The sequence below is a fragment of the Parus major genome, chromosome 1A (assembly GCF_001522545.3).
Source record: "Parus major isolate Abel chromosome 1A, Parus_major1.1, whole genome shotgun sequence".
Taxonomy (NCBI): domain Eukaryota; kingdom Metazoa; phylum Chordata; class Aves; order Passeriformes; family Paridae; genus Parus; species Parus major.
In genome coordinates, this window is record NC_031773.1 from 54,017,165 (window position 1) to 54,038,596 (window position 21,432).

Genomic DNA, 21,432 nt, shown 5'->3' on the forward strand with positions numbered 1-21,432 from the left:
GAATATGCCATTCAAAATGTAGGTGATCAGTGGATTTATAGAGTCATGTTTATATAGTGGTTACTTTTCAAAAGGAGTTAAACAAAAAGAATCTGTTCTCAGGATACAGGTAAATGTTGTGCCATGCTAAACATAATAAACCTCTGAGATCAATACTGGGGAAATAAATTTTTCTCTCCTAATAAAAGACAATAGAAACTCTACCATAGAACCTAGCTGTTTTGGGAGCATGGAAATGCACCAGCATTAAATCATTATTGCCTAAGATTTTAATGTGCTACCCACTTGTGGTTGAAACTTGCATTTTCATTTCAGCAAGCAGAATATTTCTGCAGTATATGGGAATGTACTTTCTGTGCATGTTAAACCCCTCTTAGGTATATAAATGTGTGAATCACTGAACACAACAAAATACCAGCATGAAAAAATAAATGAAATTGCTGACCTATGCTTTATCTTGGAAGTCTTTAATTAAAAGTGGTAGCACTTTTCTCATTATTTATAGAGGATGTGGTTTTTGACTGTGTTGTCTATATGCTCTGTGCAGATGGTGAGAGCCATGTAAGAATGTATTTGTTTGCTTCACAAATTTAGAAAAGAGTTCCCTAAGTTTGTAATTTTTTTTATGTGCTATCTCTCTTAGAGGTTGCAGTTGGTCTTGGGGTTATGTAGGTGACCTTAGAGGAGTAATTGTTTAATATAACCTAGGGATGAAAATGTGGTGAAACTGAGGCAGCAGTGATCTGTCCATTGTATAAAGTTGCCAATCTTCTAACTTATGCCTGACACTTCCATCCAACCAGTGTGCAAAGGAACCTCACAAACTCTGATTAAGATAGTATCCACCCAGCGGCATTTCTGTCTGAGAAGGAAAGCTAAAACTGTGTGTGATTCAGGAACAAAATTCTGCCTGTTACAGCAGTTATCTCAGCAGCCTGTGGGCATATATGTACTCAGAGTTATGGGCTTTCAACAACATGATCCCTCTTGTATTTTGTGAAATTTACTGAGCTGTCATGGTAATATTAGTGTGGCAGGAAGAAATGCACAAAGGAGAAGAAAAGGGATGATGAAAATCCACGAGAAGAATCTGTCTTAAGAAAATATTTCAGGACAGGTGTCTTGAGAATCTCAGGCTTTATAAAGTTTTGTAAGTTTGGGGGTTTCTTTATTTGTTTTTAATCCTACTCCAGAAGCAAAATTCTTGAGGTGGTATTTTCTGTGTGATTCCTGCTTTCCTTACTATTTGTTTGGTGGTAAGCAGTGATACAGTTCTGACTTTGCAGTGGAGGGAGGAAGGACCAGAGGCTGTACACCAGCTTGCTCTGATTTTCTGTGCCAGTGCTGGCCATAGAGTGTGCTGCTTTTTCCCAGCTTGATGGGAGAAACCCAAGCAACTGTAAGCATATTTCTTTTCCCCAAGGACAGGTTTGCTCAGCTGCTTTACTTGTTCCCAGAAATGGTAATAGTTGACCAAAGTGCTGTTGGGATGACAAATGGGAAATGTAATTTGTATAGAGTTACTTGGTCCAAGATAAGAAAATGGGTGATATTTTGTACATGCAGCCTCTCTTTTGGGCCCTCAGGTCTCAAAATTCTGCTTCTGGTTAGAGGTTTGCCATAGAGGCTACAGCCTGCAGTGGAAGGGTGGTGGCATCCCAAGTAAGAAATAATAAATACATGGAACTCTCATTGCACATGCACTTATTTTTACCTATAAACACTGTTAACAGGTGAAGGTATTTAAATTAGGGACTGCTTTTTGTTTTGGTCCCTAAACGTATTTTCTAAACCAGCAACAGTGAAGGAGCCCTTCTGCACATTTCTCAGTGATGCTTAGTGTTGGGATTTTTTTAAAGTAGACTTGGAAGAAGTTTGGCTTATGGTACAAATAGGTTGTATCATATATCCCATGTCAGAAGAGAGACACAATGGCACAAAAAGACCTCAAGAGATACAAATGGGTCTTTTTTTCAGTGTTTTGAAGGTGGCCATGGACTCAGAACTCTCCTTCTATGAGATCTTCTAATATGCTTTTTTCATGAATGAAGGGGGTTTTGTGTCTTAAATCAGATATTCATTATTGTTATTGAATCACACATATAAATTGTATGCCTACTTTACAGGCAGTCCCTGACCATCATCCCAAAGGGGTTTATGTTGAAGGAGAGCAATGCAAATAAAAATACAAAAGTTGTACTTACGTGCAAAGATACGTTGGAATGATGATACAGAAATGAGCTGAGTAAGAAAATGACACTCTGAAAGGTGAACATGCCTCAGTACTTCTAAATTCTTATTTCTTGGTAGGCTGGTGATTTGAATATCTTGTGGAACAGTGTCTGTGAACCATATGGATGAATAATCCTTGTGGGAATAAGATGTAGAGAACTTCTTGGATGAGATAGTAGACACATGGTGAAAAAAGAGTTAAAATTAAGAAGACACTACCAAGCACACAAACAACTACAAATTATTATCCTTTTTGATGTGTCATGAGAGTAATACAGTGAATTCACACTAACCCATGTTATGGTGCCCTGGGGATATGGACAAGAGTTTGGTGGTGTGAATATCAGGTTGTGAAGTCAGTTGGCAATGTGTAGTAGCTTTAAGCTGTCCTAAATCACACTGACTTGCATCTTCAAGCCACATTAATTTTAAGAACATTGTGTCTCATTGTCTTGCTATGTTTAAGCTTGTAGACCTGGTTTTTTTTGGGTTTTTTTTTTTTCTGAAAGGTTTCTTTATCCTCTAACATTCTGTGTGCTAGCATGATAGTAAGGTTGTAAGTCAGCAGGACTTGCAGGGATTCTTGTCCTGTTCACAGGTTATTCACTGACACTAAAGTACATGCTTAGCTCCTTTGTTTCCTTAGAAATTTATGTTAACAGCCCCTGCCCAATTCACCTGGCTCGACAAGGAACAAGGCAAGACCATGGTAAAAAATAGTAGAAAATGGTCTTAATACATTATTCTTCATATTATGTCCAAATTCAAATGCTGCTTGTAGAAACTACAGGGAGAATACTGAGTAAAGTATATTTCTTTTCTTCTGCTATCTGCTGAAATTACTGACTTGTGAGCAGCATTTGCTTTCTTGAGAAGATAGGTTGTTGACACTCCTGGTGTGTCTCTGCATCCAACAAAACAATATATTGGCAACCATTTTGTGTTTCAGTGTCTTGAACACCACTGAAACTATTAACTGCTTTTATGCAATAAGAATTGACGGAGGTGTACAGATTTTGTAGGCTTCTGCAGAAATTATTTGATTTTTCTGTGAATTAAGCTTCAAGTACTGGTTTGGTTTTTTTGTTTTTCATTCAGTATGTAACAATAGAATTAAAAACTCCCGACTTAGCAATATGAAATTATCTTCCTCTAAGATCTTGGCAGGTTCTGCATTTGTATAATAATACAATTCCTTATCAGTGCAGTAATTTAGATATGTTCATTTTGGTGGTAAGCTTCAGAGTAGTTTATCTCTTTCCCTTTCACAAATATGTTAAAGATAAATGAAAACTTCTAACAATTTACATTTAACACAAGAAATCTTTGCCAAGACTGGTTTTGTGCAGTCCTGGGTAAAGGCACCTGAGGCTGGTGAAAAGATGCTCATTTTCAGTACCTGAACAAATAACAATATCAGCACAACTTAGAAAGTGTTCTTAAGAATATACTGCATTCTTTTCTTGGTGGTTATTAACATATGAGTTGTAGATGACAGATCCACACATGGTGTCCTGACTACCAGTCCCAAGATGGGCAGAGGTGATGCAACCTGTTACATAACTTGAGATAAAGAAAAAAAATAATTCAGCAGGTGGCACACAGAAATTTCTGAGAAAATATTGGAAACATCTTCAGTCAAGATTAACACCATTCATTTCACTGAGTCAGTGATCTGACTGTCTTGAAGAAAGCAGGGTTGTGGTTCAGTGTCCTTTAGATACTTCTCACTGAAAATGGACTTTGGCTGCTATAATTTCTCAGTTAAAAGTCATAATATTGCTGTGGTCTGTGAGGAGAGGTATGAGAAGCACAGACTGTGTTTTTAAGAAAACAAAGCAGGCTTATATCAATGTTATTTCTACAGCAATAATCCTATTGGTATTTCTATTTTTTTAGTAAGTGAATTAATAAGTGATTTTATAAGTTTTTGAGGACCATCTTTTCGTATTCAGTCACGTATCATGTTGTGTATGTATATATTGTCACAGTTTTCTATCATGTTTTTTCACTCATATGCAGAAACAGACACAGGTGCATACAGTCTCTATTGGCTAGAGCTGGTAGTGCCAACTTAAGGTTTTTTAGCAGGAGATATCTAGAAATGTTTGTACAGAACTCTGAAAGACTTGAAGCATTCGAGCCATTTCCCTTCAATATCAGTTTCATTTCATACTGAAACTGTTCTTCAAGATGAGCAGAAGAGTTTGTTTTCCAAAGAACAAGGCTAATGCTCCGTCTGAATTTTAAAAATTGTGTTGGAGAACCTCTAGTGCACATTCTGAACCTTAGGGGCTGTAGGGTGTGCAAGGAAAGAGAGCAAGAAGGTTGTTTGGTGTGAGGGAAATGCTTTTGCTGATTCTGTGGGGAACTGACAGTTTCTGGCTTAAGTTTTAAAACTTGAGGAAAATGTTTGCATGGGGTTGACAAAGGCTTGTTAGAGATTTACCAGGTAAATAGTCAGATGATTACACCAGTTCTGCACTTGTGAGATCTGTAGAGTAAGGTCTGTACCATGAAGTTGAGAGGTTTTTTTTGTGTTGTGTTACACAGAGCTTCTTACGACACAAGGTGTTAAAAGTGTGAAGACTGATGAGCCTCAGGTTCTTGGATGCTGTAACATCCTGGCACGGGCAGGTGGCAGGAAGAGGGAGAGACAAGAGAAGGGGGCAGAGAGAATTGTTCTGCCTGTCAAGGAAAAGACCATCTAAGGAGTTTATTTGGCTCCAACTTAAGGAAAATACAGGTAGAGGTTCTGTGGTACCTGGGGTGGTGATAGCTGAGATTGGCCAGTCCTCTGTTGTGAGCAAGCATCCATGACACCCTAAAGGCTTAGCCACCCTAGCCGTAAACATGCATTAAAGATTCATCCCCTTCTTTCAGTGTGTGTTTGCCAGCTTCTGTGTGAAGTGAGATGGGGATCCTGCTTTTACAAAGAACATTCTTGGATTCTTTGACTAAAAGCAGAAGGCCCAGTCTATGCCAAGGATTCAGCAGGGTGGGAGAGAGCAGGAGGGTTCCTGTGGAAGAACTGAATTTATCATGTTCTAACTCAAGGCTTCATTGCAATACCTTTGTGTGAGAGAAGATCCAGTTGTGGTTGTTTCAGATAATCTTACCTGCCATTTCTTACAGTGTGGGTGCTGGTCTTTGCAGTACTGACAGCCTTTTAGTTCAGCTGCTGTGTGGTCTGTCTGCAGATAAACATTCGTGGATACATATGCTGTGGCACATGTGCATGTACACATAAATATATCTGTTCCTGTGACTGACAAAAGGTTATGTTGGACTGCAACTATGAATAAGACTATTGAAAATTAAAAAATGAAAATTTTATATTTTTATATGGTTTTTTGCTCCCAAACAGGTTTACAAACTCAGTCTGCCAGAGTGATTCTAAGACAGGTTGAAGTTCATGCCTCAGACATGCAGCAATCTTAGTCAAACCATACTGGTAACTCCAGTATTCCTGGACTCTTTCTCTTCAGTTGTCCTTCCTCACCTCACCCATCACACTATTCAAAAAGCAGCAGTAACTGCACAGGTTGATAAGAAAAGGGTAGAGCACCAGCAGTTTTTTTGTGGAAGAATTGTGCCTAGCACATGGTGGAGACTGTCACCATCTTTGGAGCTAAGAGGACTGGAGTCTGCAGAGGGGAATGTAGTGGCATAGAGGATGGGATCATCAGGAAGCAGCAGCAGGGCTGTGCAGGCAGGAGGGGGGAGTATGAAAGGGTTAGAAGAAGGGAAGGCACTGAAGGTTCAAAGGAAGAGTGTCATAAAGAGGAATATCTTCTCTGGGAATAGACGTAACTTGAACCAGGCCGCAAGTGAGGTGGGGTAACTAAGAAGTTTGAATAATCAAAGTGGTGCAAGCTGACCTGATAATTTGACAACAAAAGTGAAAAGGTTGTCTTCAGAAGTATTTGGGGGAGGGGGTGGGGATTTTTGGAGAGTTTTGAAGGAGGGGTTTTATTAAGTAAGCAAGATTCTGAAGGGGAATGTTTAACATCTGAAGTGGGGAAAATTTCAGGAAGGCTTCACTGGATGACAGTGACTCAAAAAAATGGAGACACAGTTACACCTTCACCTAGTGTAGCTCCTCAGTGCCTTTTTGAATCCGTGGTTGCAGTTATTTGCATAAATTCAATAACTGAATCACCCATAATGCTGAATTGAAGGGACTGTTGTAAAGCTCAGGACAAATGGACATCGCAGAAGACATCCAGGTCTGATCAAATAATAAGCTTACTCATTTTGTGAGAAATTAACTCCAAAACCTCAGCAGACAAGCTGTTGGATTTTACAGAAGAGCTTTTATTGCCATCTACTGGTTCAAACAGGCAGCTTGCTCAACTGCATCGCCCTTTCTAAGAACCATTTGGAAAATGTTTGCTTACTGAGAAAATATTTTGAAGAGATTGTTTCAGAATATTCCTTAGGCAAGCTTATCTTTGGCATGACATCAGACGAGCCTGTTTGCAGTTAGCTATGTTGTCGAGCCAAGCCTTATGAAAGGGGGTTCATTTAAACATCTGGAAGCTGGCGCACCCATGAATGCAGTCCAGCACACGCTTTGCTTTGCAGGAAATGGGCTCCAGGAACACACAGAGGATTCTGTGCCTGTGGTGTGCAGCAGGCTCTGTGTGTGTGCACCTCCAAAACCACAGTTGTCAATGTTTCTTGCTACTTTCAGCTTCCAAACTACGTAAAATTGAGTGGGGTTTGAAGAAAAGCTTTCTCTTAATTAGTTCTTCAGATTTTCCAATTACTCCAAAGCCCCCCAAAAAATCAGCGGAGTGCTTGAAACTTGGAGCCTTGATTATATCTGAATCAAGCCATTGATAAGGTGATACTAGCTTTTTTTTTATAAATACAGTTGTGAAAGAAAAAGGCTGAATTCTGTGTCTTTCTCAAGCAAGGTGCCCACAGAATAAGATCTTTAGGATAATTTCTCTAGATTCCAAAGCTTTTTGCGTATTTTTTTGCCTGTTCAGTATGAAATTCCTAAGAGATTTACAGGTTTTTTTCTGTAGGCACCAATACTGGCTGACAAGTCATTGCCAGGCTGCTGTATAACTCAGATCTGCAGTGTTTATCTTTGATCAGATGAACTAGGTGTTTGTACAAGCGCTCCCAGATTTGGGGAGCTCAGAATGAGAAAGATCAACAGTGACATTATTCAAATTATTCAAAATCCTGCATCCATTTTGGCTGGAAGAAATGGAAATATTATCTGGCAGTGGTAGCCATTTCAGTCTGTACACAGGTGTCTACAGCCTTGCACTCACAAGTACACAAAAAGCTCCTCACACAATGATTAAACCTAAAGAAATAACAGTAAAAAATAGTAGCAGCATCAGAAGTCTATTTTTTAGCTAGATTTATTGACTTGGAATTTTAAATTGTGTATCATATACTGCAGTAAGGTGACAGAATTGTGGAGAGTTTCTTTTTCTGTTCCCTGGCACTCTCATGTTCTGTTCCTGAGACTGCCATAGCCTGACCATCCTCTCAGTGGCCATTGTTTGCAGATCTGAAAGCCTTTGTACTCATTGTCACTTACTGTTCCTGTTTCTTGTCTTTGTTCTTTTCTCACAGCTACAAGCCCCCAGTGTGAAAGGCTTTGATTTTGCTAAGCAGCATCTGGGCCAGCACAATAAAGATGATGTCCTGATTATCCACGAGCCAGCTCCTTTACCAGGACCTATTAAGGATACTACCCCATCTGAAAACGGAGATGTGCCCAGCCCCAAATCCAAGACTTCCACAAAGCCTTCAAAGACTGTTCGACACAGAGGGAGGTCAGTTCACAGAGATAAAAACAAATTGTAGTAGACAACAGTTTATTAAGGGCTAGTGATTGCTGTATTTTTAGGGCAATTTCAGTGGAAAGAAGTGTTCCAGAGCTCCGGAACTCACATTTTCTAGTGAGCCACCACTGTTACACCTCGCTGCTCATTAGTACGAGCTTGTGAGAATTTAGTGTTCATTTTCCTTTTCAAGGGAACATACCCAGTTGAGAGGGGCATTTAAGACACTGCTGAGCTGACTGGAGTCAGGTCATTGCCTGCTCACTGGAAATCCCAAGTCTAAGTTTTCCAGTGCAGTCTCTTTGTGATCTCTAGCTACTAAGCCAACGTGTGGTTAAAAACAAATGAAAACCACTGACGAAGGGTAATGTGTTTCAATCACATTAATAATGATCAATATATGTATGAAGAGTCGGGATTTCCAAAACCAAGCCAAAATTCAGGGAAGATGGATAAATGTTCTTATTTATGGTTATCTGCAGGGGTCTCGTAGCATGTGAGCCTTATTCAGAAAAAGGAATGGTAATTCACAGCTGTGCAAATGGAGGGGAGTTGTCAGCCATCAGCAGAATCTTCCTAACCTATTCCAGTAATCACATGATGGGACTGTCCCTTGCTGGAAAAAATGGTGTTTGTAGGATACATGATGTAACAAAGCTGTCCGGTAGAGATGGATCTATGCAGAAAAAAATGTGGAAGGTAACACATGGGAGAAGAATTGAACTATAATAAAACCCCCTCTGAACTACTCTTTCCAGTAATTCTTCTTCTTCTCCCTCACTCTCACACTTCTTTGTCTCCAGTTCTGCATTCCCTGTGCCTATGCCTATGTGATACTGCACAGTAGGAGGAAAAAAAGGCAAAAACAATCAAGGGCAGGGTTGGATGAGCTGAGAAAGAAACTAATGGTGATTATTCTGACTGAGCTGCAGGTCTCTGCAACACAGCTTGCTCCTCTGTTCAGCCCTCTACGCTTCCTCCAAAGCCCCAGTTGTCTTAAGATCCTTGCTTCATCTTCCCCATGCGGGCCTCATAAAGCTCAGTTTCCCCCTTCCAAGCCTGTCCTAACTCCCTATAGGCCTTGTAAGTAGAAGACTGTGGTACAGTGGAAGGTGGGCAAAACTGGAAAATAAAGGAAGAAAAATGAGATATACTAGTTTTGGTGTGACTTACATAAATTAAAACAAAGTAATATAAATCTGAAAGACAAGATTTCTGTTTCTGTGTTTCTTTTAAAAACTTCAGAAGTGGCTAAGGATAGAGATGATATTATGTGGGGGAGGGGAAAGCATCTCTATTTATATGCAGATAAGCATAAGAAATAAGTTTAAATTTGAGGTCGCTATTGTATTTCTTTTAGAATAATTCAGAAAATTAAGCAGGGGAAATTTCAGAAGCCAGCATTCTAAAGAATGGCTTTCCCATTGTGCAAGTCCACCAAGTAATTCAAGGGTGATTTGCCCTTAGTGAAGCCATGTAGTCTGTCACCAAGCCCCTTCTTATTTTCTGTGTGCCTTAGCGTAGTTTTCCTGCTCCGTGATCTTCCCAGGTACAGAGGTGAGGGCGACTGACCTGTAGTTCAGACACTTGAAATGTTTTCAAAAGAGCATCTCCCACTTCTCCCTCATATTCCCTTAAGAACAAATCTTCCTTTTGGCTTAACTACGGAGATGTTGCCATCATCTCCCTGCCATGCTGACATGCCCGTGTCAGGTTGTCGTTTGAAACATTTATTCCCCGAGGCAGAAGTTGAAATGTGAGATGGCATCATACTGGGTTGTGTTGGGTTTAGCTGCTTGATGTTTTGTGAGGAAACACAGAACCCAGTTCATCACAGTTCAGGTCAGGATTGTATGTTAGGTGCCAGGAATCTAGCGGTGATGTGAGTATAAGTTCTATATCTGTAAGAAACAACAAACAAGAACAGCTGAGTTGGGAAAGCTCAGCATCCCTAGGCTCCAGCTGAGAGTTGGACCTGCTGTTTTGACTTGAGAGTATACAACTGCATATTCTTCAGCACTTAGAAGAAACAGCTGATGTTGACTCAACAGTATTTATGTTCCTATAACTTGGTGACAATTTGGATATGCTGAAAAAAGAGTATGAAGGGAAATGCAGAGCACAATGCGATGAAACAACGTCAGTAGGAGATCTGGACACAGAACTCCAGCCTCATACTCTGCTGAACCAGGACAAAGCTGATGGAGATGATAGAAAAAGATGCAGTGATGGAGATCTCTAAGCTCATTAAGGACCATTTAACCTTTTTTCCCTTCTATTGTTTTGTTTTTTAATTGGGATATGACATTAGTCTTACAGTCCTGCAGATCAGGGTATTGCTTAGGGAGGAGAAAAAGGGAAGTTGAATTCAGAGCTGCAAGGAGTAGATTTAGCTTCAATGGACTTGTCAGGCTTCATATAGTTATCTTAGTCTGTGAGCTCAGGGCAGGTTGATGTTTAGCCAAGAGCCCTGGTAACTAGTTCAGATACCCATCTAGCCCAAGCAAATCCTGCACAAATGAGGTTAATGCACAGACATGTGCACACTCTCCATGATTAACTCCCTGCCAGAATAGAATATGAGTGTTTACAGGACAAAATGGTCACTAGAGACACTATCACAAAGGCTGATCCCATGTGAAAACACGGGCTTTGGTGTCAGGCAGTGGTGTGGGCCCTGTATTTTTTTTCTGTTTTTGTATTATCAGAATAATTTTACAGCTGAAGTATTTTGTTGGGTATTTTTTTTATTTTTCTATCTTGCCTACAAAAGCTGCAAGCGCCGAGATTGTAATTTTTAGATAACAAATGTTCTTAAGAATTGTGTGACTGAATTGAATAAATACATAAAAGGAGCATTTTTTAATTGAATTTTTGAATTACATTTGACTAGTAAGGAAAATATTCACATAGATTTGTATTGTTAGCAGAAGAACACCAAATTAGCAAGGCTGAATGTTAGACTAGTTACCTTTGTAGGTTTCACATTCCTAATATAATTGTTTTCTTTTTGAGAGGTAAATTGCTAGTTACAAATGCAGAGCTTTTTCTTGCAGTGTATTTTAAAGGAAAGATTACTTAATAATAGTGTCACATGTGAATCGTTTTGCAGTCATTTTTCACACACAACAACAGTAACATCATGGCAATGAATATCCAGCTATGATAATGCATTCTAAATTTACTTACAGAGGAAAATTTTAGCAGACTTCACAAGATATTTTAGCACAGGATTCTTTGTGTGTGAGAACTATACTCCCTTGCAAACTTGTGTTACATGTTGGTTTGTTTGTTTTGTGACATTTGTGGCAGAATTTCCCCATCAGATGCAGAATCCACAGCAAGTGAACAATCCAGCGGGCGAGAGACAGGCGAGGAGAGTGCAAGACCATCGGCTGTTGCCAACGAGGGCAAGCCACGCAGAGCAGTGAAGAAGGGTTTGTTACTTTTGTTTTTTATCTCCTTGTGTGCTCTAGTGCTTTACTCAGGTTAAGGAGTTACTCTGGTGCTGTAACTTTTCCAAACTCATCTTTTGCTGTTGATTTTTCTGCTTCTTGCCACAGAAAATCCCTTCATATTTGGTTTAGTTTCTTCTGTTGAAACTGAGCTATACATTCCTTTCATTCCAGCAAGCTTTTGAAACAAATGGCTTAGCAGGAATGAATCTTGCCTCATTTTGTCCCACGCACACCCCCAGCAAAACTCTTTCCAGCAAGGCCTAATTGTGTCTCTCATGGTAGCAGAATTGCAGACAGTTTCATGGGCAGTAGAGGTCACAGCAGGACTTCAGGCCACGGGTCTGTGTGTGTAACAGTACCATTGAAAAGTCATATGAAAAAAAAAACCACCAGAGAGGTAAAAGTTTTACAAATGAGTTGTAATTCAGTCATCAAAATGCCTGCATGATTGTACATTTGAATGATCAAAATTCAGTGCTACTGTGTTAATAACACTGGTGTTTTTTTATGAAGAACCACCTTGCTTCCAGTTAATGTGCCACTATTTTTCTTGGTAATACTCTAAAATATATGTATTTGTATATTTGAAAAGATGGGAAAACATCTCAGGAGGGTTCGAGTACCTCCAACCTATCTGTCTTGAGTTCTGTTGCTCTCTTTCTCCCATTTCTTCTTATCTGGGGACTCCAAACTCGTCTCTTCATTTTCTATCTGGCTTAAAGCTTTATGTAACATTTAACATTTCCTTTTGGTGTAGAAATGTTACATGATGCTGCATCTGAATTACCTGATAAAGGCAGCAAGGAGACTGTGTAAAATGTGTCCTTTCTACCTCTCATGCCCTTACTGAAAAAAGGCACTATTTTTTCAGCATTTGGTGCCTCTAGTTTGCAAATTATAGGGACTATTTTTAACATTCAGAATTGGAGGCACTGTCTGCAGAGAGCTCTCTACTAAATGAGAGATTCAGTTTCCTTTTTGTGCAGCTGAGATTTGGCAGTTTGATCCAAGTTCACGCATTTCATTCAAAAGTAAATGCAATCATCTTACTGCTGTGGATTTTCTCCAGTTGCCATTCTAGCTAAATTTGTCATAATTACTGTGTTGTCTCTTCTTTTTCCTTTATGTTGTCAGGAGCAAACAGAGTGGGTAAGTAACCAGAGCTGGTAGTTGAGTACAAATATGAATAGGGGTGTTGGGGTAGCTGCAATTATGTCTTAAGCATGGAAGAGCTTGTCTTCTAAGTCTAAGAAAATAAAATTGCTTTTGAAGTATTAAAAAAGTCTCAGTAACACAAATTATAGTAATCCACCACATTTTTCTAATGTTTTCCTCCCAGTGCTTTCAAATTATTGAGGAAAACATCACCATGAAAGAAGCAAAACTAAGGCAGCTGTTGGTCCTGAAACCAGCTTTGTATAAACAAGTTGGAGATAATATTAGAATTAATGTTATTACTGGAAGCCCAAGAAAAACACGAGCTACCTGCAAAGAAACACAAATATTCTGTTGTGAACTAGCATTTTCTCTGCCAGGATTGAGAGATGGCAAACATAGGGCAGGAGAAAGCTGATGCCTTCTTTGATAATGTAAACACATCTAGTGATAAAATAAGTGTCCTCTGATAGCACTGACCATCTAATAGTAGCCAACCTTCTCTCCATCCTTCTGTACTATGCTGCTTTCCATTGGTGGGTGTAGTGAGTCATCAGCTTCATCCTAGGGATGTCACCTACTGGGATTCACAGAAACTGTGTGAAATTTATCTCTAATTGCATGCTCTGGAATGATTAAGATACCGGTGGATGAGTTGAGGAATCCCATTGGCTTGATCTGATTTTGGATGAGGCCTTATGCACCTTGGTTGCTGTGTCTCTCGAGGGTGCAGGAAGCAGTAGCCTTTCTCTGTCTCCAGCTGTATTGATTTTCATATGAAATCACAGCTTCCTGACATTTCAATTCAATTAACGGCTTCAACTGAAGGAGCAGTGATAAACATTGATCCTGGCATGTGACCTATATGGACTGATTGTTAAAATATGATCTGACCAGTGTTGGGGTATTAAATGCCTCTCCATTATTTTTTAGACTCAGCTAAATTATTCTGAAATCAGAATTTCATTCATATAGTGCCATCCAATAGCTTTATAAGGAAGATTGTCTAAATGTGAATAATAGTGTCATATAAGAACTTTGAAATGAGGAATTATGCTTATTCTCTCTGTCAAAACTTCTACAGGACCTTGTTCATGCGTTGAGTTAGAAACCATTTCTTCTTTTGCTGTATGTTACACAGTCCTATGCTGTTGCTGACTTTACTTTCCTGTACTTCCATCTTGCTTTGTATTTATAGACACATTGAATGTAGGCAGACGGGATTTAAAGCTCAGATGCAGCTTATGAAGGTTTTTTTGTGTGTATCTTTTCTTCAAAAAGGACTAACATATGATGTTACTGTAGAGCCTAACCAAAATTTGTCAGTGGGACTTCTGTTTTACAAAACAAGTTTAAGAACCCTTTCAGCTAAGAGGCCCATGCCAAGCACTTGTTTATGTGTGCAGAAGGAAAAGTTATGGATGAAGTTATACAGATTCAGAGTGAATGCTCAGTGTAAATGAAGATACTGGACCTCGTTAACCAAGCAATACGAAAATGTCCATAAAATTTTATGTTGGAGGTCAGTGAGCTTGGGAACAGTAGATAGAGTAAAAAGGTGAGGAAAAAATGGCTAATGTATGTGGAAGATGGATGCAGAAGTTCAGATTTCTATTGAGTACACAATTGCTCTGAGGGATTCACACTGACTTAACATATGTCTTGTGCCCTCTCTGTGAGAAGCAATGCTTGCACACTTCTGAGAGATCCATGAAGATGGGGCAGTGAAGATGACAAATGGTTAAGATGATACAAATAGCTACAGGAGAGAGATGGATATATTTCATTTAGGCTCTGTGTCTTGCGAAACATTTGGGACACAAAGGTCTTGAATGGAGCTGTTTACCTTCTTTTTAAGAGCATTCATATATAGAAATCACATTTATAAATGATGCATGCCTTTTATAAATGTGTACGTTTCACAATGCTTTGATTAAGTTTGAGAAATATGAATAGGGATTTTACTTAACTTGTGGCCAAACTGCTTTCCAGCCCAAAAGTAGTATGCTGTGACTATAATAAAGCATACTATTCCATTCTTATCCTGCTCCTTTGTTGTGTTGGAAGAGGGAAGCAAAGGAGCAAGTGTTCTACTGTGACCTTCCACAGAAGATAGGATTCTCTTCTGAACTCTATCCTGCATTACCAGCATGTTGCACAGGATCACAGCAGTGACAATTTTATTTCCCTTCCTGTCTGTTGTAGTTGGATCATGTTGATCAACAACATTGATTCTGTATCAGAATCAAATTTAATTTTCCTCCTGATTTGAATATTGAGAACCACATTCCCTTATTAGAAGTATGTGAAAAGATGTGTGACTGTGTCCCTCAACACTGTTGTGTTCCTTCATAAGGAGAGTCACAAGTGTTGATCTCTCATTGCTTGTATTTTGTGGTGAAAAGCAGTTTGAGAAATATGGGGCTTTATCACATGGATAAGACAAAAGGTTTTGAAAGTTTTCAATAGCTTTTGCAAGCCTCATCTGCATAGCAGTTTCTGATAAAGGTTAATTCAGAAAAAACATTACTAAATCTGTGCTTAACTGCAAATCACTGGGGTGATCCTGTGCATTTCAAGTCTTTTGAGGGAGATGGCCCGTTTCTGTTGAAGTAATTAACTGTTGGCAGGACCTGGGGTGCACTTCCATGCATTCTGGTTTTCATAATGTCTTTTGTTGATTGTATTTGAGTTGGTTTAACCTCTTCAACAAATTACAACATGACAGTATTTATGCAGCTTGCTTATTATTATGTGAACTATTTATCCTGTCACAGAGAAAAAAATCTGCTTTAAAAGCGTTAATCAGTAAAATGTCTGTAAAATCTTTGTGGTTTGTGCAGATTTCTAAGGGGTTTTTTGTTTGTTCCTGTATCACTCCTATCACTTAAGAAATGCATTTTGCATTGAGACATCTTTCTTTGCTCTTTCAACCCCCATTTGAGCAATTTGCATCTCCTTAAGTACTGATAAGAGGAATCATTAGCAGAATGCACTTAAACAGCTTTTTGTGGAGTAAAGTAGATTGAGATTTTGGGGGTTTGCAAGTGCCAAGAGCTTGATTTACAGAAATAAAGAATGACAGCTCACCTTCTGGAAATGTAATGGGAAAATGTTTATAATTTGCAAGCCACAGGGTAGACTTGTTGTGCACTAAATGTGAGTCAGCTGGAAGGCCTGTACAGCAAATTAGACACAGATGGAAAACAGGGTACAGTTTTGTAGCACAGCATCTGTAGAGCTTAACATTTGACCTTGATAACCCTGGCTGCACTGCTTCACTCTGTATCGGTTCTGGTGATTTAGGACCTCCTCAGACCAGCAGTGGAAACGAGCAGCACTCCTCAGCCTCTATCTTTGAACATGTGGATAGGATGTCCCGTTCCTCAGATGCCAGCAGACGGGTCCCGAGCAAGATCCAGCTGATTGCCATGCAACCCATGGCAGCGCCTCCGGTTCAGAACTCGGTGCTCTCTGATCGAGTAGCAGAGACCAACAAAATTAATAAAGAGGTATTTTTGAAAGTGCTTTGAATGTTTTTGGAGGATTGTATGCCTAGACAAAGGGGAATTGAAAAGCATCCAGTTTCTTGCTATCAGGAGCTCCTTGTAAATCCCTGAGGAGTTAAATCTTGACAAGTTACCGGAATAATCCTGTTTCCATCCAGAGAAATTATCTGACCTGTTTCTAAGAGATGCCTAAACCAAAATTTAAACACAGAGAGGATTTGATGGTCAGGATACCTTTGTATTAGCATCCTTTTGCCAGTCAGCAGGACATGACTGAAAGAGAGTTGTGCTAATTAATGTATGAGAATTGGAACATACAGCCCACCCTGGCTTTCATTCTACACTATTCTTTTACTTTTCAGAACTCAGGATGTTGGTTATAAAAAGAAATTATCTCAAAACATTCTGGGGTGTGAATTTGCAGCCCAGTTCATAGCTTTCAACTTGTAATGTGTTTACCTGACTGTAAACATACAAAATTTCCTGCTCTCTCTGAGGCTTGTGCTACTGTAAGCAGAATATGAGGAGGGATATGAACCTGGGGCATGAGGAAAGGTGATGCACTGTAAAACCACATCATACACTGCCTGACAGTAGCATATACCTGCATCCTGGTCTGGTACTGGGTGTAAGATGACCATTTTTCATAATTCAGAGTGGAAGATTACTCAAACCTGTAACTGAACTTCATTAAGAATCTGTTTCTCAGTGCCTTACTGAAGAGAACATGTAAATCTAAGATACAGAGGCAAGAGGAGCCACAAAACAGGAATTTGTCTGTATGGGCAGGACACATACAATTCTCATTATAAACATAAAGAGCAAGTCTGACTTGTGTCCTATATATGGGGTTTTTTGGGTTTTTTTTTTTTTTTTGGATTTTCATGAGAGAATACACAAAAATCAATTTCTATTTGGTTCTTAATTTGCTGATGCAGATGTGTTCCAGAACTAGTCCAGCACAGGCAATACAGTTGTTGTACCTAATCTAGTGCTCAAGTGCTTACCAGTGACAAGAATTTTATCAGTGGGTTTTGGGCCAGGACTTAAAAAGTGTGGTGTTACAACAGCTTTACCCAGATAATGAGATGCAGTCCATGAAATTCGAAAAATGGTGGGAGAGAGGCCTGAAAACTCAGCCTCCAAGATGATGCAGAGCTGATAGTGCCATGTTCATCTGGGGATCTGGGCGCTTGTGTTGCTCCTGTGCTCCTGCATGGCATATGGCACAGCAGAAGCACTGAGTTACGAGCTCAGTTGGCTCTTGAAATTCTTGCTTCTTGTGTGATGAAGGTCATTAAAGGGAAAGGGTGGCAGATTTTAACACTGTTGATCAAATATCTATCTGCTTGCCTAGCATAGCTAACTACAGCCTGGTTAGTCTTATTTTTTCAGAGCAGTGTTACGTCTGGCAGACAGCAGGAGTTTTTTGTGTTCCTCCTGCCTTTTGTTAACAAAGTGCCACTACCCTCTAATTGCACCTGCTGTGCTGGCAATCGTGTTGTGTATAATAGTACATCTACCTGGGGAGACAGTGGGGAGACTGCATAATATCCAGGAAGGAAAGCGTGTTCATAAATGGTTGTGTCTTATTTTAATCCTTCAGAGATTCAGGGGAGGGAGGCAGGGGCAGGCAGAGAGGTGGGCAGGAGAGGTTTGCAGAAGAGCAGCAAAACCCAGTTTGCAAAATACGCAGCTGAAAAAATATTCCTCCTTTTTTTTTTTATTTTTTCTTCTCCTTCCTTAAGATACAAACAGCCCTGAGGCATAAATCCGAGATCGAGCATCACCGCAATAAGATTCGCCTCCGCGCCAAGCGTAAAGGGCACTATGAATTTCCAGTGGTGGATGACGTGGTGGTGGTTGACTCCAAAGAACAGCACAGAATATATCGCAAGGCACAGATGCAGATTGACAAGATCTTGGACCCTGGAGGCAGTGTGCCTACTGTCTTCATAGAGCCCAGGAAGAGGTAGGCATTCCAAAGATGCAATGAACTATTTTCTTTTAGAGTCAGTGCCCAAACTACATCAAAACTGTACTTTCTTAACTGTCAGAGCTTAAAATCATTTTGATCACTAGTTGAATTTGAGTTATCTAGGTGAAAAGGATTGGGTTGTTCTAAACACTCTTATTTATTTCAGTATATGCTGCTATGTTTTGATTTAAAATTATTTTTTTTCCAAGTTCTCAGCAGTGAATTCTTGATAAATAAGCCCAAATGCATGAATACAGTTGTAAAACAATTTAGTCTTTGCTCTGCCATTTGTTTGAATAATTCTTGTGTGTGGTGAGGAGGGATTAAAATTGCAATATCTGCACTAAGAAAGAAACCTATGAGTAATATAACCAACAGGTAATAATATTTTTTTTTGTAAAGCAGAAGGGGAGGGGTGGGGAATATGTAAAATAAGGAAAACCTTGAACAACCTAAAAACCATAAAGATTCTGAATGTTAAAGGCAAATTCATAAATCAGTGAGATTACCTTGAGGGAATACATAAAAGGTTATAAGGCACATCTGTCAGCCTCACAGACCTGCCTTCCTGGCCTTGTGTTTGCTGAGAAAGTTTTCCCTGGGTTTGGTTTCAGGCTTAGGAATACAGGCACTTTGTTCCTGGAGCACTGATGCCCAGTGGGTGCTTCTGCACTGATAGAACATAGCTTTTCTCCAGTGGTGTGGGTTCCTCAGCTGGTTTGCCTGGTGGGGTTAAACCCTCTGGACCAAGCACAAAGCTTTGTTGGCAGTGTGGTCTGTTCTGTGCCTGCAGATGTGTCACACTTTGGGCTGGGGGGCCGGAGCCACAAGCAGCTTGGACAGATGAATGTAGGAGAGGGGTGACTCTGGAGAGAATTTAAGGGAAGAATGGGATGTTTTGGAGAGTTGCCAATGAGAGTGTTATTAAGAAAAGCTTGAGGAAAGAGATTTGAGCTACCTAATAGGACTGGTATAGAAAACTTGGAAAAGGAAGAGATACAGGGCTGAGGCAAGGATGACTTGGAGGAAGTGGGCAGAGGAGTTCAAGCTTGAGTGGGATGAGAAGAAAAATTTCAAAAATAAATGTGATTACCTTTGTCTCCCTCTCTCTGCTTTTTGTCTTTCTCCTGTTAAGTTCTCGTGCAAAGCGTTCTCCCAAGCAGCGCCGTCGCCATCAGATAAACGGGAGTCCACTTGATGCTGAAAAGGACAGGTTAATCACAACTGACAGTGATGGGACGTACAAAAGGCCTCCAGGAGTCAATAATTCTGCATATATTGTATGTATGTCTCTTGAATGGCAGGAATGTTCTGACAGTGATGACAGCTGAGACATTGGCAGGTTTTTGGCCTTCTGTTTATGGTCCATATGACATGGTTCATTTCAGTCATGTAGTTAGCGTGTAAATCAAAGTGAAATAAGGATTTCATTGACAGTCTGTCATTATTAAGCAATAGAATTCCGACAAGTGTTCCTTGATACTACAGAGGCCAAGAACCAAAGCCTTGTTTTCATCAATGCCGCTATGTTATGCTCATGAAAGTGTGCATGACATGTTCCACAATATCTTGAATATAGTTTCACTCTAGTCCAACTTGCTGGGTGTTATATATTCATCTATTACAGGAAATTTCATACTTTGCTCTTACAGAGTGGAAGATTCAAGTATTTTCGTGAGAAATTTTCTCATCTTTCAAATGCTGGAATTAATTATTAATGATAGAGAAACACGTCTTTGTACTACATTAACTTGAAACAATTCTAGTGCAATGTCTTGAAAATTAATTTTGTTTCACATCTAAAAAAAATAAAGACGCTGGAGAATACTTCTGTTCAATCATATCCATGTCACAAACAGTATTTAGGCATCTTTAGCCACTTCTAAGCAGATTTCATGAAGCCAAATGCTAATACTGGAAGGCCCTGGATAGTTCTTCTCTTTAAAGATGGTTTAATAATTTTAAGAATTTCATTGTTAGCTGCATATGCAGTCAGGTAACTCTGATGTCGATTTCTGCAGTTTCCCTTTGCCTTCAGACATGAGTGTGATGATTTTAATGTCATGCTGCAGTAGAATGAATTATCATCTGAAGCTGTTTAATTAAGACATGGCACACAGCAGGCTCAGCCCCTTTGGCATCTGCAGTGAGACTGCTCAGAATTCTAAGTCCCTAATAAAGTAGAAGCTTGTGCCTCTTGAAGACTGATTTTGCAGTCTGCGTGCAGTGGTAAGAATGAGCTCTGATAATAAGTCTGCTGCTGTAAAGCTCGTTTAATTTCCTCTCACTGATGAACAATAAGCCCATGTGGTGAGATCCCAGGTTGTAATTATGATGCATGCCTAAGGTATTGCTGCAGTGAAGCACTTACATGAATCCCATTCAGGTGATGCACCCAAGTTCAAGTTGGATGCAGGTAACCACTTATCAGCTTCCTTTCTGTGTTTTTCTAGGAGGTAATAATTGTCTTAATGTTGCTGCTGATGTGGTCAGTTATAAGCTAAAGACTGAATTAATTTCTTAGACCTGCAAAAGCTGCAAAGAAGCCAGAGATGTAGACAGAGCTGATTGTTTTGTTTTCTGGATGGAGAAATACTCTCTGCACGACTTCATTACGTGCTTGCAAACCACTGTTACAGCTGAGTAACTCCTGCACAAAGCTCTGCTGCCTTACCTGAGATCAGAGTCCCTCAGATCACACTGAATGAAGTATTTGAGCTGCTGGTGTTATGTATGTGCATGCAGAAGTGGGGAGGGTAAGGGCAGGTGCTGTGGTTCTGGCAGACAGTGTTGCTCGGACTGAAGGCCCACAGGGGCTTGGAAGCTGCTTAGATCTTCTCTGTGGCTGCCCTTCACCTTCCTTCCGTTTTCTCCAGTCCGATCCAGACTTGCCTCCCGACCCCCAGACGTCATCCTCAGCGGATCTGGGGAAGTTCCCTGGCTTGCCCTCACACCCGGTGTCGCAGTACGTGCCCCCGCAGCCGTCCATCGAGGAGGCCCGGCAGACCATGCACTCCCTGCTGGACGACGCCTTCGCGCTGGTGGCTCCCAGCAGCCAGGCAGCCAATTCCACCGCCGCGCCTCCGCCCGGGGTGCCCGCGGGACAGCCGGTGAGGAGCTGCTGGGCACGGCCAGGGGCACCTGCAGGCACTGGGCATCACCTCGTGGGCCACCTCACCTGCAAGCACTGGGCATCACCTCGTGGGCCAGCTCACCTGCAGGCACTGGGCATCACCTCGTGGGCCAGCTCACCTGCAGCCACTGGGCATCACCTCGTGGGCCAGCTC

The 21,432-nt window shown here is 40.4% G+C and overlaps 1 protein-coding gene across 5 annotated transcripts in view; it reads left to right on the forward strand.

The window, feature by feature from the left end:
• KIAA1549 (KIAA1549 ortholog) overlaps positions 1 to 21,432 on the forward strand; it is a 142,660-nt gene that overhangs the window by 105,053 nt on the left and 16,175 nt on the right. For 4 of the 5 annotated variants that reach the window (XM_015628562.3, XM_015628560.3, XM_015628561.3 and 1 more), the window contains exons 11-17: positions 7,834 to 8,036; positions 11,358 to 11,482; positions 12,638 to 12,652; positions 15,965 to 16,170; positions 17,916 to 18,139; positions 19,281 to 19,425; positions 21,022 to 21,255. In XM_015628562.3, coding sequence (XP_015484048.1) covers positions 7,834 to 8,036; positions 11,358 to 11,482; positions 12,638 to 12,652; positions 15,965 to 16,170; positions 17,916 to 18,139; positions 19,281 to 19,425; positions 21,022 to 21,255 — 1,152 coding nt within the window. The remainder of the gene's footprint in view (positions 1 to 7,833; positions 8,037 to 11,357; positions 11,483 to 12,637; positions 12,653 to 15,964; positions 16,171 to 17,915; positions 18,140 to 19,280; positions 19,426 to 21,021; positions 21,256 to 21,432) is intronic. The other variant, XM_015628559.3, reaches the window with a different exon arrangement.